This window comes from Antedon mediterranea, chromosome 9 (genome assembly GCF_964355755.1).
Source record: "Antedon mediterranea chromosome 9, ecAntMedi1.1, whole genome shotgun sequence".
Lineage (NCBI taxonomy): Eukaryota > Metazoa > Echinodermata > Crinoidea > Comatulida > Antedonidae > Antedon > Antedon mediterranea.
The window spans coordinates 2,012,968-2,029,303 of NC_092678.1; the positions used below are offsets into that span (position 1 = coordinate 2,012,968).

The 16,336-nt window shown below is 33.7% G+C and overlaps 2 protein-coding genes across 7 annotated transcripts in view; one reads left to right on the plus strand and one right to left on the minus strand.

Moving 5' to 3' along the window:
• LOC140059063 (serine/threonine-protein kinase TBK1-like) overlaps positions 1-16,336 on the minus strand; it is a 54,567-nt gene that overhangs the window by 2,955 nt on the left and 35,276 nt on the right. For 5 of the 6 annotated variants that reach the window (XM_072104888.1, XM_072104884.1, XM_072104886.1 and 2 more), the window contains 7 exons: positions 14,790-15,018; positions 14,465-14,586; positions 13,050-13,166; positions 12,400-12,501; positions 12,032-12,128; positions 11,358-11,518; positions 9,942-10,907 (listed from right to left, as the gene is read on the minus strand). In XM_072104888.1, the coding sequence (XP_071960989.1) occupies positions 10,820-10,907; positions 11,358-11,518; positions 12,032-12,128; positions 12,400-12,501; positions 13,050-13,166; positions 14,465-14,586; positions 14,790-15,018 (916 nt within the window). In that variant the 3' untranslated portion in view covers positions 9,942-10,819. Of the gene's footprint in view, positions 1-9,941; positions 10,908-11,357; positions 11,519-12,031; positions 12,129-12,399; positions 12,502-13,049; positions 13,167-14,464; positions 14,587-14,789; positions 15,019-16,336 lie in introns of those variants that run through there. The other variant, XM_072104889.1, reaches the window with a different exon arrangement.
• Positions 450-6,566, plus strand: LOC140059067 (uncharacterized). Its single transcript, XM_072104894.1, has 6 exons — positions 450-991; positions 4,249-4,382; positions 4,536-4,725; positions 5,013-5,059; positions 5,267-5,483; positions 6,161-6,566. The coding sequence occupies exons 1-6, from the start codon at positions 916-918 to the stop codon at positions 6,262-6,264; spliced, it is 768 nt and encodes a 255-aa protein (XP_071960995.1). The 5' UTR covers positions 450-915; the 3' UTR covers positions 6,265-6,566.

A 16,336-nucleotide genomic window follows, 5' to 3' on the forward strand; every position in this document is an offset into this window, starting at 1 on the left:
TGAGCTGATCCGCACACGACTTATTCAAAAGAATTTATATTAATAAATAATATTAATAAAAAAAATAAACATAAATAAATGAGAAAATATAATCACTGCCCGAATCAATGTCTGATGTCAAAGACGTAGGCCTATGATGATAATTAAAAAAGTAAAGTTTATCTCATTTTCAAAGAAAATGTAGGCCTACTTACTACAACAGCTAGGCTATCCTCACCACGTTGGTATTCAACCATTTAAACCAGCCGCGTCTCCTTCTAATTCTACACACGAGGGGCCTACGTCGGTGATTGGTCCACGTGTCGTGTTTTGATATTCAACACACACTCTCGGACGTTTCTTTTCAGTTAATTAAACTGTAGCCTATTACCGTATTTTCATCAAAAAGTAAATAAACCAAACACTAATTCACCATAAATCGTAGTTTTAAAATAATAAATTACTTTATTTGAACGCCTTTTTCATAATACCGTGGTAGACATATACAACATACTGTGCAGCGAAGCGTAACCAATACATATAACAACGTCAGAACTCACTTTTACCAGGGGATCGCTATATTTTTGACACTCAATACTTAAAAATTAATTATAATTTACCCAGACTAGCCTAGTTGGCCTAGACCTATTTATACCTGTTACGTAATACTTTTGATAGGAGGGGTTTTTACTAGGAGGTGTGGATGAAGCCGCAACACTTTTTGGCGCGCAAACAAAAAAATTCCGCGAAACGATAGGTGGCGCCCCATAGGGCTATAGTTCAGAGGCATATATAATATGGCTCTGCTAGTACAGTGTTGACATGCTTTCTGATCGTTTTTGTTGTTGTGGTGGTGGTCTCCGTCTGGACGCGCATCGGTTGGAGTGGTTGGTTCGGCATTCTATTTTTATTCAAATATAGTACACTAGGCCTAGTATGGCTTGCATCGGTGATAAACAACCATCAACACTGCCAGCAGAGGAGGAATGTGATGCCCGTGTTGATATTTGCCGTGAGTCTAGACTAGTCTTAAACTTAGCCTAGTGGTGGTAGTGTAGTAGATTAGGGTGCTGGTCAACCCGTACCCAAACCAACCCGTACCCATGCCAACTCGTACCCAACTTGGCTAACCCGTACCCAAATAATTGGTCAACTCGTACCCACTTTGGCTAACCCGTACCCAAACCAACCCGTACCCATGCCAACTCGTACCTAAATATTTGGCTTACTCGTACCCAAGTATTTGGCTTACTCGTACCCATTTTTTGGCTTACCCGTACCCATTTTTGGCTTACTCGTACCCATTATTTGGCCTACTCGTACCCAATTTGAATAATTACTTGTAATGATTTGATCGGCGCAAAACTAGTGGTATGCTTTTGCCGTATGAATATTTTTATATTTAAATTGTTTTTTTATTTTACAGGTCTCGGTGAAATGTGTGCTAATAAAAATGACCATTGATTTGATTGTAGACTTCGTTTAATTAGGCATATATTTGTTAACATTTATTTAAATCTAGTATTATAGTTTTATAAACGTATGTTTGATGTGTCTTTTTTATTTACGTAAGAGAACATTAATTAATAAAAAAAATATTTTAACTGTTGTATAGTTAGTATTACAATTCAATTAAGCCCAGGTAAAGTACCAACAACGTATAATTTTATACTTATCACGGGACTTATCAATTTTTATTCTTTTATTTTATTCTAATTATCTTCCCTGAATACATTCGATCAAGTAATTATTTCTATTGTATTTGGTATATTTAAAATTGGTTGAATTAACAACACCCTGTTTTAAGCAAAAAGCCTGCCGGGCTATGGGGTCGAATTACTCGTAGATTTCGTGTTTTTTCTGACCGGGATTAACCTTTTATTATAAAAAAACACGCATTTATAGGGCCGGCGTCAAAGAGACGACTTAGTAATGACGTATGATCATTTTCCATATATTTTATTTATTAATAATTCAGTGAAATGATCATATACACGTACTGTCGTACTGTAGCCTAAGGCAATTAAACATTTTGGCAGATTTTCTTCTATAACAGCTACGTGTTTTTGCTGAATGGGGATTCCTCTTTATTATTAAAAAAAAAACGCATTTGTACGGGTCCATTTGTAGTGTGTCCAAAAATAGGCAACGCAATGTGGCGTATGATCGTTTTCTATTTATTTTTTTTCTTAAAGATGTATTGTCCCTTGAAACACAACAAAATTAAGGTCAAAATATTCTATATTTAAATTGGCCATATCAAAGTAATATTAAAGTTATTCACTTTAAGTCGAAAATTTGAACCAAAAAACAACAATTTTACGTAATTAACAGCTAAATGAATTTGATTACATTTCGTCTGGAAAATCATCGCGAGCGAAAGTAAACAAACATTTCAAACCATTAGTATACATTATGCATGATGCTAATTAGGATTGTTTACAACTCATCACGGTTGAGAAGGTGTTTTCACACGGATCGCGAGGAAGTTTTATGATTATGCATACAGAGTAGCCAAATAAGCGCGTTGCATTATGAGATATGTTTTGATTGAAAACTTTGACTGGAAGTCAAAGTTATTTTTTGAACCAAAAAATGTCTGTATTTCAGTTGTATGATTTTTTTTTCGACTAATTTTTGGTGAAAGTTAATTACTATTATGATACTTCAAAATGACCCACTTTTTTTTCGAAATCTTTTTTTCTTTTTTTTTGGAATTTGACAAAGGGACAATACATCTTTAAATAATTCAGTAAAATTATCTGTTTGTTTACGGTAATTAAACATTTTTGGTAGATGTTTCCTCAATAACTTACAGCTACGTGTTTTTGCTGACGAGGGATTCCCTTTAAAAAAAAAAAAAATACGCATTCTATAATGTGTCAAATAAGACAAATGAAATGAACTACGATCGTTTTTCCATGGCAACGGATGTCGTCTTATTTACTAAAATAATATAAACGTTCTGAAGGCCTACCTACACGTGTCTGAGTACTTACGTATCTGTCAGCGATAAGATGATTTTTTTAAGTTTTAGTAGTATTTATTTCGGTTTTTAGTCATAATAATACAGTAATAATCATTATAAAATGAAAACGTAATAACAGCAAATGTCGTCGTTTGTAATTAAATGTTAAATTATTGGAGGTTAGTACAGTAGTTACCTTTTATTATTACTCTCACATCGTCATTGTATACTAGATAAACGGCAATAATCTAATCTACTACTAAATGCTCATAGCAGCAATGAGGCTGGTATCCACTTAAATAGTTTCGTGATTTTAAAATACGAGTGACTATTTAAAAATGTATTAAATATTTTCGAAATGTTAAAACAGTTTAATATTTTCCAAAACTTGCAAAACAAAACAACAAAAACCATTCGTTTTAAAACGATTTTCAAAAAACACATTACTCATTATCTGTAAAATATAATGAAAATACAAATTATGTATAAAAGATATTCATGTTTACTTTTAATAATTCAAGTTTTCATCATCACAGACTAGTGGGTATTTCAATTTCCATGTACTACTATTCGTAGAAAATAATAGATTAATAACTCATAAATGAAAAAAAAATAGAATGCAGCACAGCCGACCACTGACATCTTCCACAGAGCCATATAAAACAGCGCCCTCAAGTATTAACTTTACCAAATACGACGTACGCAAATACGATGAAAGCTGTGCTTTTTTCGTACGAGTCTGTACATATTATTATACATTTTAGGTCAATAGTTTTTGCCATTATAATATCGAACATATGATTGGTATCTAAAAATTTAATAAAACTGGGTTTAAATGTAATATAAATATACTTTAAATAGCATTAAACTTGGGTACGGGCCAGCCAATGATGGGTACGGGTCAGCCAATGATGGGTACGGGTCAGCCAAAATTTTGGGTACGAGTAAGCCAAAATTTGGGTACGAGTTGGTGGGTACGAGTTGGCATGGGTACGGGTTGACCTGTATTCGTAGATTAGGCCTAGCCTAGGCCAGCAGTAGTACTACTAGTAGTATGCCTACATAATAGTAGGGAACCCTATCTACTAAGCCTAGCTATACAGCCTATATAATAGTCCCAATATTAAGATGTATATATACTATAGAAAAGGTAGATTAATACTAAAGAACCTAGGATAAATTGTCAAATAAATGGTTATAATTATATGCCCCACCTATAATTACAATTACAATTACAATTACAATTACATATTACAATTTATAACTGTATTATTTATAACAACCATTATTACGTTTTTCAGAATACCTAGCAAGTAATGGCCCTGATAGAGAGAACATAGTGACAGAACAATTTTCAACTAATAAAAATGAAGAATCCATACCAGTTGAAACTGCTTGCACACACAGGAGAAGCCGGCGCCGAGCTTGGCCCGAGGTTAGTAGATTCTGTGCAGCTGTATGTACTTTGTCACTAATTTATTGTTATTGTTACTTCGCTATAGATGAAAAGCTCTGATTGTTATTCTCGATATGTGACCACGCAACAAAACAATGACTGTACAGTGACATTATTTTTGTTTTCCTACAGACACCAAGTACAGCAGGAAGTTCAATAACCAAAACGAGGATAGAACCAGAATGTAAAATACCTAAACCAAACATGTGCAGATGTATTGCCTATGATTTTCTTAATGACAAATATGACGCACTTTTTAAAGAATACATCTCATTGCGCGTCAAACATAAAGAATTGAAAAAACAAGTTGCTCAATACAATGGTAAAGGTTTCTGTGATACAATCTCTGACATAGAATATTTCTGTAGAAAAAAAATACTATTTTCATGCATCCATTACTTTTATTATTGAGAAGTGGCATACAGGTTTAGAAACTGTCTATACATGGACACACCCAAACAAGGGTGAAAAACATAGATCTTCATATTCTAAACTGAGGTGGGTGGCCTGCAGAAGATGAATAAAATCGAAAAAAAAATAAAAATTTTAGGATGGCAACAGACACATTTTTTAGGCCTTTCTTTTTAATACAATTTCATTTCTATTTAGAAAAGCGTTCATATGCAAAAAAACAAGAACAATCGGATTCTATGATGGTGAGTTTTAGGCAGCATCTCGGTCTCCAGTACTAGTAATTCAATGTTTCTGTATATTTCGCAAATGTGTATAGAATCCTCATTCAGATAAAGGATCTGTATATAAGATTGTAAATTGTACTTTACTTAAAATAAATCGAATACAATACAACATATTTGACTCGGCCTCACATTAACGGATTAGGTTAACAAGACTTTTTTTAATAGATCGATATTGGTCATGGCATCTTATTGCACCAAGAGGTCCTTGAGAACGTCCTAATAGACGGCACCAGTCCCACAAAGTTGGCACGAAAACTCTTTGTTGCGCTTTTCAGACTTGAAGAGGTGATCGGAAAGAGCTTAAGTGGTAAAAAATGTAATGTCTATCAGAACAAAGAAGTCAAGCAACAGCTGGATCCAGAACGAATTGGTGCTATTATAGGTATACAATGAAGGATATATTGTTTTGTCTACTTGGACAGCAATAACCCATCCTGCCCAAAACAGAAAAATATGGAAACAAATCATGCATTTCTGAATTGTAAATGCATAATGTCTGATTGACAGAAAACTTCTCGAGAGAGGACAAAAAATTCTCATCTTATCCATTAGAAATTTGGTTTCAGTGTGTGCCCACGGACTACTATGACGGCACAGAGGTAATAGTGAGTTTCATATCTGCGACGTTTACTTTTCTGGAACGATATAACATAGTTACACATAATCATGTGCGTAATCGTATTCATAATTTTCGGTTTTGTTTTAGGGGACAAATTCTGCGTGTAATGGTTTATTTATGTGTTAATACGCATGAAAGAGAACGGTGCAGATCTATCATCTGTGGACAATGCTGCATCATAAACGTAAAAATTGGCATACTGCAATTACTAATCGTCGCACGTAAAACTCACTATTGGTTATTAATGTACACAGGTCGGTACTCGGCTTAACGTCAGGTAATAAAATGGCATTAAGCGCATCTCACACCATTGCACCGTCTTCCCTTCTATTTTCGTTAACCTGGCTATTATTTCGTTGCAGGTCGCATACTGTTTCTGTTAAAGATACATAATTAAATATAGTATCAATATTTTAATTAAGTGATTTTTGTTTTTGTAGATTTCACAATGAGCAGGTATCCACATGCTTCGAAAGCTGTCCTCCGCCAATCTTTAGCCGCGAAGATCCAGCAAATGGTCAGTTACAAGGACATGTGGTTTTGATCGAGTGGACCATGGTGACATCACCTACACCTTGACCAGTAGTAACCTAACTTTGCCTAGCTAGGATAAACAAAATATGTTGACTATTAAATCAGTTGTGCTCTTGGTTTTTTTTTAATGACCAATGTATATAACAAGCCAACGTTAGTTTATGAACTCGACAGTTTTGGTATTATGTTAATGTGTTTGTATTAAAAAATTAATTGAATTATTTTCGTCTTTTCTTTTTTGTGTGGTCTGCAACAAAATTAATAGTGTACATCTCAGAAAACATTTTAAATTTTCTACATATATATTAAATATTTACAGTATAACCTCCTTCAAGGAAGCCATAGAATGGCATCTAAATTAATAGCCACTGTGTATGTTTGATGATCTCACCAACAAATATGATTACATTGATTTTATTTACAGTAATTAAATAATTATTTATACTTTTATATGTAGAATGTAGGGATATCAATCATCAGGTAGAGCATATTGTTTGGAGAGAATTTCTCTTGAAATTGTAGCTTGAAATATTGTTAATAATAAAAATATATATTAACTTATAATTCGCAAATTTCACTTGGTATGTTCAAATAAGTGTACAAAGTATTAATCTTTAACAGTACTCCATAAAAAAGTCTCGTAGCAAGATTCAAATTTACCTTAATTACAATACCTGTATGTAACAATTATAATAAGTAATTATTATAAGTGAGTGTTCAACTATTTAGTATACAGTAGTTAACATATAAATAATTAAAATATGTGAAAATATTGAGTACTTGAAATTCTACATCATGACAATGTTATGCTGTTACAATAAACAAATCAATTATAATGTAGTAATTACAGTATTCTATTTATACGATTAACACACTTTTTCGGGTTGTTTTTTTTAATAGGTGGATATTCCTTAACTTGTTTTTTTGTACAGCGCTTTTTCACGACATTAGGCGACAAAACCGAATTGCTTTATACTAATATTATACTGAATTGTATTTACAATACCACACTATAATATTTATTTTTTTATCCAAAGGCAAAATACTGTTATAACATATATATCTGGTTTTCTGTGGTTTGTATGCTTTTGTGTTTAATACATGATTGTGAATCTAGTTCTGTACAATTCCCTACAGTTATTGTCAATGAGGACAAGACTGATGAGAAGTCAACTGAAAAGAATTCACATTATGTTTTATTAAGAAATATATAATGGGAGGGTGTTAAGAGTCTCATTAATAGCATATATTGCCCTAGGTGTCCCCTGAATAGGAATTGATTGTAGTGCTAAAATTGACATTGCCCTTTGTTCCCTGGGTATCCCCTGAACCCCCCTGGGGTTGGATGTCAAAGTGCAATTAAGTTGTGAGCTTCACAAGGCCTGCAGTAGTTGCACAGATGACGTTTGATACAGCCATCAATGTAACAATGTATTACAGAATTTTCCTATGACACAGGCATCAAATGTAATACATGTGATGATGCATTACAGAATTTGCCTATGATAAGTTACAGTACCAAACATCACAAAATTGTTTACAAGAAACTCATACTAGTCATATAAATGAGAACTGATATTGTTGCTCTAATACAGCTGGGAAGCTGTTTGATCATCAGGCATAGATGGATCTAGTGGATTGTTTTTTCTATAATTTTTTTTGGTAAAAATAGGTGTTATAGAGCTCTTTTGTTGAGATAGGCTGTTGGTTGAGTTGTGGTGGTTTTTTTAAAGAGACGTTTTTGTTAAATTGAATAGAGTAATTAAATAATTTAAGTCTAGTAGAGTATGATTTTGCTTTCAAATCTAAAGCAATAGACTACTATAAACCTAGTTCCCACTAAAGTTACAACACAAGGACGTAGTCGCAACACAAGGACGTAGTCGCAACACAAGTGAGTTGATCCATCACCAGCGAATAATCCATCGCTTGTGTTAGGTCAAATCGCTTACGTTTTGTGTCACATCTCTAGTGCGAACCAAGCTCTAATATTCTGGCCTTTCAGTTTCTTGTGAGATTTTGAGTTAGTTGAAATTGCACTTATTCAATAGTAACACTAGTTTGGCTATTCATGGCCGGTGAGCTTTTTGATTTCAATACGCGAAACCAGGACTACAAAAGCAACAGCACGTAACAACATCTCAGCATGCACATAGCTTAAGTAATAAGCCAGCATTATGATACATTCGGCTACTGAACCAGTGGAAAATATCAAAACACTGGTTTACTACTACAGTTATCTGAGAATGCACAATGTATGTTACGGTGATGCACGTTATGTCGCGTAGCGAAATAAAAAATTTAATTACAAGTTGTTGACTACAACATGTGGAACAAAACTTGAGATGGAACTGTCTTGGTTAGTTTACTGAGAGCCACAGTCAAACTAACCAAGCGTCATTTCACTGGACTTTTTCCGGCCAAACTGACCAAATGCTCGGTAGTTCAACCATTAGAAGTTCAATGCGAACAAGGATTTATTCACATAGTTTATTTAGGAAGTGCCAATACAGAATATGATTGACAATGGTAAGGTTTTGTTCACACGATTACAAATGTGCTTTTAACCACTACTAAAAAGTTTTTTAAAACTAAATCATACAATAATTCGAGCCAATTTTAACTACATTGGACATGTAGAAACAAAATGATGGCATCTATGATTTTGCGATTCTGATACAGTCCTCAAAAACAATGTACAAGGTATAAGAATCTGCATAAAGCTGGAATGATTATTTTTATGTACCATGATAATTCAGTACATATAAGCAGATTGCAAAGAACTTTGGTATATCCAATTGTTTTTTTTTCTAACATGTTTATACTTTGTGTATACAGACACATTGCCAAGTAAAAACTGTTAATTTAGGTCTGAATAGAAATTGCAATACTGGTAGTGGTCCGCTGTTATCAGTTCGACATTGCTTCGCAACAAGACCAGTTATGGGTTTAACACTAAACAGGTTTCAATTGCAAACAGGTAAAGTACGTCTTAGCAGGGACACCACAAGCAGGTTACAGCGAAGCCCCCATCTTTTAAATATATCTTTTACGATTAGGTAGTAAAAAAACAGCTAGCGGATCCAAGAATAACTGCATCAGGCCTTGTCATTTTGAGAATCTTGGATCTACTACTGTTTAAAATTTATAAATAATCAAACCAGTGTGTTACTTATTGAATAAGTGTACAGTAGAGATCCGAATTGCATTAAGGGATCATGTCAAAATTATTCTACTGAAGGTACTGCAGTAAACTAAACTTGTTTATGCAATTATTTTGTACAATATTTTTTAGCTTATATGCACTATTTATTGCAGTAAAATTATTTTGTCATGATCCCAAAGTACTGTATGTTTGATTTTTACAATTATTTTGATTTATAATAAAAATCAAAGAGTAAAAACCAATATACAGCGTTTGCTTTGATACTCACTCTACTCTTTATACTTGTAAATGGGTGTAGTGTTTAAGAATAGAACCATTCACACACTAAATCATTTCATATTCCATACATACGCAGTGTTTTAAGAGTAGACATTAAATATAGCCTGAGATTTTACCAGCCATGGACTTTAATTAGTTGAATTATTATCAGACTTGTATGAGCTCTCATTAACAAATGTTAATTTGGTATTTTTAAATTAGTATTGGTACAATTATGTTAACAACAGCATTGAGGTGGCACTTTTTAAGATTATAATTTAATAACTAAACATTTAAACTAATTGCTTTTTTATTTAAACTAAAACAATTTTCTAATTCTTCAAAAATGTTAAATTCTAAATCTAGATTAACATACACAAAAAAAACCCAAAACAAACAGTTATCCCAAAAATAAAGAAAAAAAATGTCAATTTTACCATGAAGAAATAACATTCAACCAATCCCAAAATATTTTGCACAAGTGCAGTTAGCATAATGTTATATTTCTGTATCCTTATTTTAGTTTTTAAAAAATTAAAAAAATTGTGTGTAGAAATACTTCACTAACAAAAAAATTTTTTTACAGGTGATGGTTTAAATTTTGTATGGCTATCGGTTGCAGTTTCATTATTGTATCAATTATTAGTTTAAATCTATCTACTATGAACTATTTTATTTTGGTTTATTCATAACTATTTACGGTCTAAATCCACAAACCCTTCCCTCCAATTAACCCCGCTTTGCAATGTACCAAGTAAAGGGTGAAAAGATATGAAATGACAACAGATAAGGAAAAACAGGAGACTTGTAAATAGTATGGCACTAATGTGTTGAACGTAGTTGTAAGCTTCAGTTGGTAAAAACAAATATTTCAAATGTTGCATAACCACAAATTTACAGTATATTACCTTTGGATTATTTAACAGTATTTACAGAAAACAAAATACAAAGTAAAAGAGTTTCTTTTGTTTGGAAAATACCAGTGGTTTTTATTTACCACCTGGTACCAAGGGCGGATCCAGAGGGGGCCAATTAAGTGTGAAAAAAAAGAAGAGCCCATTGAAAAGTTGTTCTGGTAACCCCCATTTGGCCCCCTTTTCCCGCATCCTGGATCTGCCCAGGGCACCTATCGTTACCTTTGCTATTCAAATCTAATTTTCTTTAACTCGGTCACTCCGTCATGAACCTCCTTCTTCAATGTATTCATCTCATTCTGAGACATTTGCAGTCTAGCATAAATAAACACAGGTTTAATTCATATGTACTATGTACATTGAGGAATACATTATTAACAATATGACAATACATTGTGAACTAAAACGTTCATCAGAAATATATTTAGCTTAACACTGATAAAATCTTACGATCATTATATCCACCAAGAAGCAATCTAACAACAGGATGCTGAGCTCCGGAGATAAAAGGGTTTATCTGTGGCTGCGACACCATCAGTTCCATGCCCCTTAACAGGAACCGCGCACATCAGAGAATAAGTGTTGGCATGGCGAGCTCAGTGTCCTGTTGTTAGATTGCCTTGGTTTAACATAAAGTGATAATAAGGGAATCTTATATTGCGCCGGTTTCCATAAAGTGTATACAATTAACATATCTAAATTATGTAATGCATACAACTAACATATTGGATTCATGAAATGCATAAAATTAACACAAATACTTACAGTTTCCATTGGTTTGTAGGAACGAGAGCATTTCTATTTCCTCTGTAAGATGAACCGGATTGGATGATTGTAGGTCCAACGTTTGGTCTCCCAACAACCTGGAGAACACTCCTCATTTGAAATCTGATATCATCACTAACAGTTTTTTGCTGACGTTTCAGCTATGAAAACAAATATAGCCAATTTTAAACAGGAGAAACACAGATTGAAAAGATTCTTAAAAAACAATTCAGTGTTAATCGCAGCGATAACATAATAGCCTAAAGAACAGACTAGACAACAGCAAAGATTACATTGAACATACAAGATGTCACCATTTCTCTTGGTGTCAGAGTAGGCAATACCTTCACTCGATTCTAGGTACTGTATCTAGATTCTTCCAGTATAATAGGAATATTCTGTAATACAGTATCACATGTGTTACACATATTGACAAGTATCATAGACCTCACGTGATGCATATGAGATGCTGTATTATCAGATTTTCCTATTGTAGAATGTGGAGCTATAGCATCAAGAATTGGGTAATACTTTAGTATATCTTATTGGCTAAACTCGGTATCGATACCTCACGCTTTCTAGTAGTAAAATCACAAACATCCGTTTTAATAATAAAGAAATAATATGGTGTGGCTAACATACAGTAGGGTGTTGGCATTGTTTAACATACTAACCTCTTCAAGACGTGGATTGAAAATAAAAAATTTTGCAAACATTTGTTTTATTTTCTCAGCCAAGATCATATCCGACTGATAATCAAAGAACGCTTTTCTGTAAAATAAAGTCATGATAATGCAATAGGTAAAATGTTGGCCTGTGATAAAGGCAGACAGACGTGAAAAAGAAAGCTCAAATATACATTTAACAAATAGGAACTTTTTGATTGCACTAGACAAATGTACAGTCATCATTTTTTTTTTCCAAAACTTTAAATAAGAATTCAAAATTTAGTGTAATTGTGCAGACAACCATAACATTCTTCTAATTCCATTGGTACAGTATATGCAAGCAAAATGTTTAACATTAAAGAAGTTTAACTTACGTGTACCAGCTGCCGAGAATGTTATGTTGTTCAATCCATCTTGTTTCACAATGATCCTTAAGCTGACTCATTCCTTGTGTACACAGTAGACTCAATTTTTGTCTGAAGAAAAAAAAATAGTCATATGGTTAGACCATGTAACAATAGTTAGCCCATTTTTTCTACTTAAACTAGACATCCTTGACCTGGTAAGTCCCTGGTTAGCCCAGTTATCTAAACCAGACATCCTTGAGATGGTAAGTCCCCGGTTAGCCAAGTTTCTCTACCTAAACCAGACATCCTTGACCTGGTAAGCCCCTGGTTAGCCCAGTTTCTAACATGACAGTGACACATTTGACCTGGTAAGTCCTTGGTTACCTCAGTTATCTAAACCAGACATCCTTGACCTGGTAAGTCACTGGTTAGCCCAGTTATCTAAACCAGAAATCCTTGACCTGGTAAGTCCCCGGTTAGCCCAGTTATTTAACATGACACCCTTGATCTGGGTTTAGTTATAGCCCAGTTAACTCTACCTAAAGTGGACATTCATTTTAAGCTGGTCAATTAACTGCTAAAAAAGTATTATTGTAGACCTTTTGAAGGTTTAGGTAATTCTAGATTTAGAAAGATCAGTGAAGTAAAATGATATAAAAATAAAAAGACTTAATTACTTATCCATCTTGTGTATCTGTTCTTCATTATAAGCAAGACGCTTTGCTCTTTTGTCATCTTTAAACTGGTCACAAATTGTTTTTGTCCCATTCACAAGGACTTCAAAGCTATCATAACTGGTGTTATTTTATAAAAAATATTACTGGTGTTATTCCTAAGTTCATGGTGGAATTCATCATCTCTCTCACTCTCTGGTCCTTTCAAACAACACTCCCCAGCTCGCCTTACATGATATTTTTTGATATAAGTTTATAACTGAATAGTGATGATTGTATCACTTATTCGTCCATATGGTAGTTGTGGTCAGTATTCGTCTTTAATTTGTTCAATTCACCGTTTTACTTTTAGAAACACAAGTTCTTTTAAAATCAGTGGTAAGAAAGTGAGAGGATTTGCTCTATTCTTTGAACTGGACGTGTCGCAGTCACAAAGAACTTCAAGTCTGTTATATGTCATTTTTTTAAATATTACTTCTGTTATCTCATCATCTATCTCTATCTCTCTCTCTCTCCAGTAATCTCTTCAGTAATAATTTTCACATATTTTTATCAATCACAAACACTGATTGTCATTCTCAAAACATAAAGCCAATTTCTTTAATGACATATATTATTATTATTATTTATTATTATTATTTATTTCTTTTATTGCATCAAGTAAGCAGTGATGAAATATAATAGTAAATATGTAAACACATAGTATAACACAGTCCAAACAAGTAATACTAAAATATATCATAGTCCACAAATCAGTCTTTCAATGGCCATCATAGTACAGTACATCCAGTAACACAAACCAATAGAGGTTCACAATTTGCTTATCATAACTCAGTTACTGATCATTCACCAATCATTGAAAACTCCGTGGAAAGTAATGAAGTTTTTTGTGCGTTGTGTCCGGACTTTGGGGAGGGTGAACGATCTAACGCGTCGGAGCTGATGGTTGTGTGTGGGAGGTTTAGGTAAGAGAGAGTGTAATATATGATCTTCTTTTTTCATTTTATCAAAGAATTTTCTTGACAACTTCTCGCGGCGTTCAGATAGAGTGATGATGTTAAGGTATCTGCGGGTATCAGCATACGAGGTACCATCGGGGCATATTATGTTACACGCTCTTCTTTGGACATGTTCGATTTGGTCAGATTGTGCTTTGGATAAACTCGGGGACCAAACAGCACAGGCATATTCAAGAACTGGTCGTATCACTGCTTGATAGTATCGGAGCAGTTCCAGTCTATCTAGGCCAGACCTCTTGAGTTGCTTAAGAAAAAACAACCTTGGTACAACGCGCTTGGTTAAACAGTCAACATGCGTCTGCCACGACAATTTACGGTCAAGATTGACACCTAGTAACTTTGCATGCTCAACACACTTGACTTCGATATACGTAACATAAATGAAAATAAAACTCTTACCAAAGTTGTTCTTTCTGGCATTTCTGCCTATCATCATAAGATTTTTCCAAAACTTTATCTCGTATTATTTTTCTTGAGAGACTTTTAAACTCTCCTAATACATCACGAAGTTGATTGAGAATCTGCAAAAATTAGAAATTGTGACGAGAATTAAGAAAAACTTTTTGTCAAACTCTGATGTAGCTACAAAATACAACCTTCGGATCTTTGTAAAGAATAGCATGCTACATTCTGAATAACCATACTAGAATTCCAGATTTGGTTAAAGAGTACCTCTCTCTGGTAATAATTGAGATCAGAAAGTATAATAGAAATTAAAGAGTACCTCTCTCTGGTAATCCTGCTTCAACATCTCCAGTTCAGTCTTGACTGCAGAAGCTCTGTGATATACCTCTTGTACACTTTCATCTGCCAATTGTACAGGTATCATTTCAAGTAACTCTGGGTCAAGATTGCACAGAGTAAATGTCATGGTTTCTTCAAAGTTTAGCTGTTCATTCTTCAATTTTTCAAGATTCAATTCGTTTTCTCTAATTCTACTTTCCAAAATATTACTACCAAGAAAAAAGTAAATCAAAATAGTTTCTAGAAATCTTTTACAAATAGGAATCAAATTGAATTCTACTAATTCTGAATACAGAAGAAACCCTCTGTTGGGAAACACTTAAGAAACGAACAAGGAACAATATGTTTAAACTACGGCCAAACTCTATTGAGGGTATGCCCGGTAATACAGGATACATTTTTGGGCCGCGATGATGTTCCGTTATAATAGGGGTTCTACTGTCAAATATCATTGTTTGTCATTAAAAAATATTTGTTCTTCATTGTTGGCAGAATTTGACATCACCTTGTGTTTCTAAAAGGAAATAAAGTATGGTTGAGGATCTTCAATTTAATACAAATTATTTTGTTAAAGGTTGCACTAGTTTCAGCTGTTGCATCAACCATTTATTGATCTTCATACTGCTTTTGTAGAGTACATACGTTATAATCAATAACTACAAAAGTCATTGTGTTACACAGATACGACATACTAGCAGGTAAGCACAGTGTATATCTTTAAAAAAATATAGTTATGTTTATCCATAATTATATTAGTATTTAGAAAAAAAAGGATAATGTCAAAAAACATTGATTGGAGAAAATGGGAGAAAAACATTTTTTATGGTCCTAAAAATTTGGTTTTTTGTTCCATAAAGGAAGATTTTACTACGTAAATTAAGGTCATGCTTCTCTCCTAAGGGTTACGTCATGTCAGTGCGGTCAATTAAGGCTGTCCATGACAGTGGTTGTCTGTGAACTAGCACACTGGGGTAACCACCTAATAGCTCGAAAGATGTACTTGATTCTAAAGTGCACATCATTTTGTTTATAGTCCTTATAGTCTATCAAAGAAAACTTGTTCTACCATCAGAACAATGGAGCGATTAAGCCTCGAACCCTCGTCGATGCTATGACTATTTAGGAACCTTCTAAATTATTTACAATCTCCCCAGGCGTCGCAGAATTTTACAATTTTGAGTCTGAGGTTTGGTTGCCCCAACAATATTTTAGCTTGCCCACATTTTTTTTATTTGAATTTTTTTTATTTATAGCTTGCAGAAATATAGCCTATGCATTGTGGTTTATGAATATTTATCACTTTAGCTTGCCCTTCGTGACACAGGTAGAGACATTCTAAATCCTCGACAAGAGCACTCGCCTCCCAGGTTGTAAGAGCACTGGACTCCCACTACCACTACATTGTGTTAAACCACCTTTTAATGGTGTTACACAGTACCATCGCATATACCATAACAACCTGAGAGAATGCCAAACAACAATAATACTACAATAATACGTACAGTATACAGATAGTTTTTGTGATAA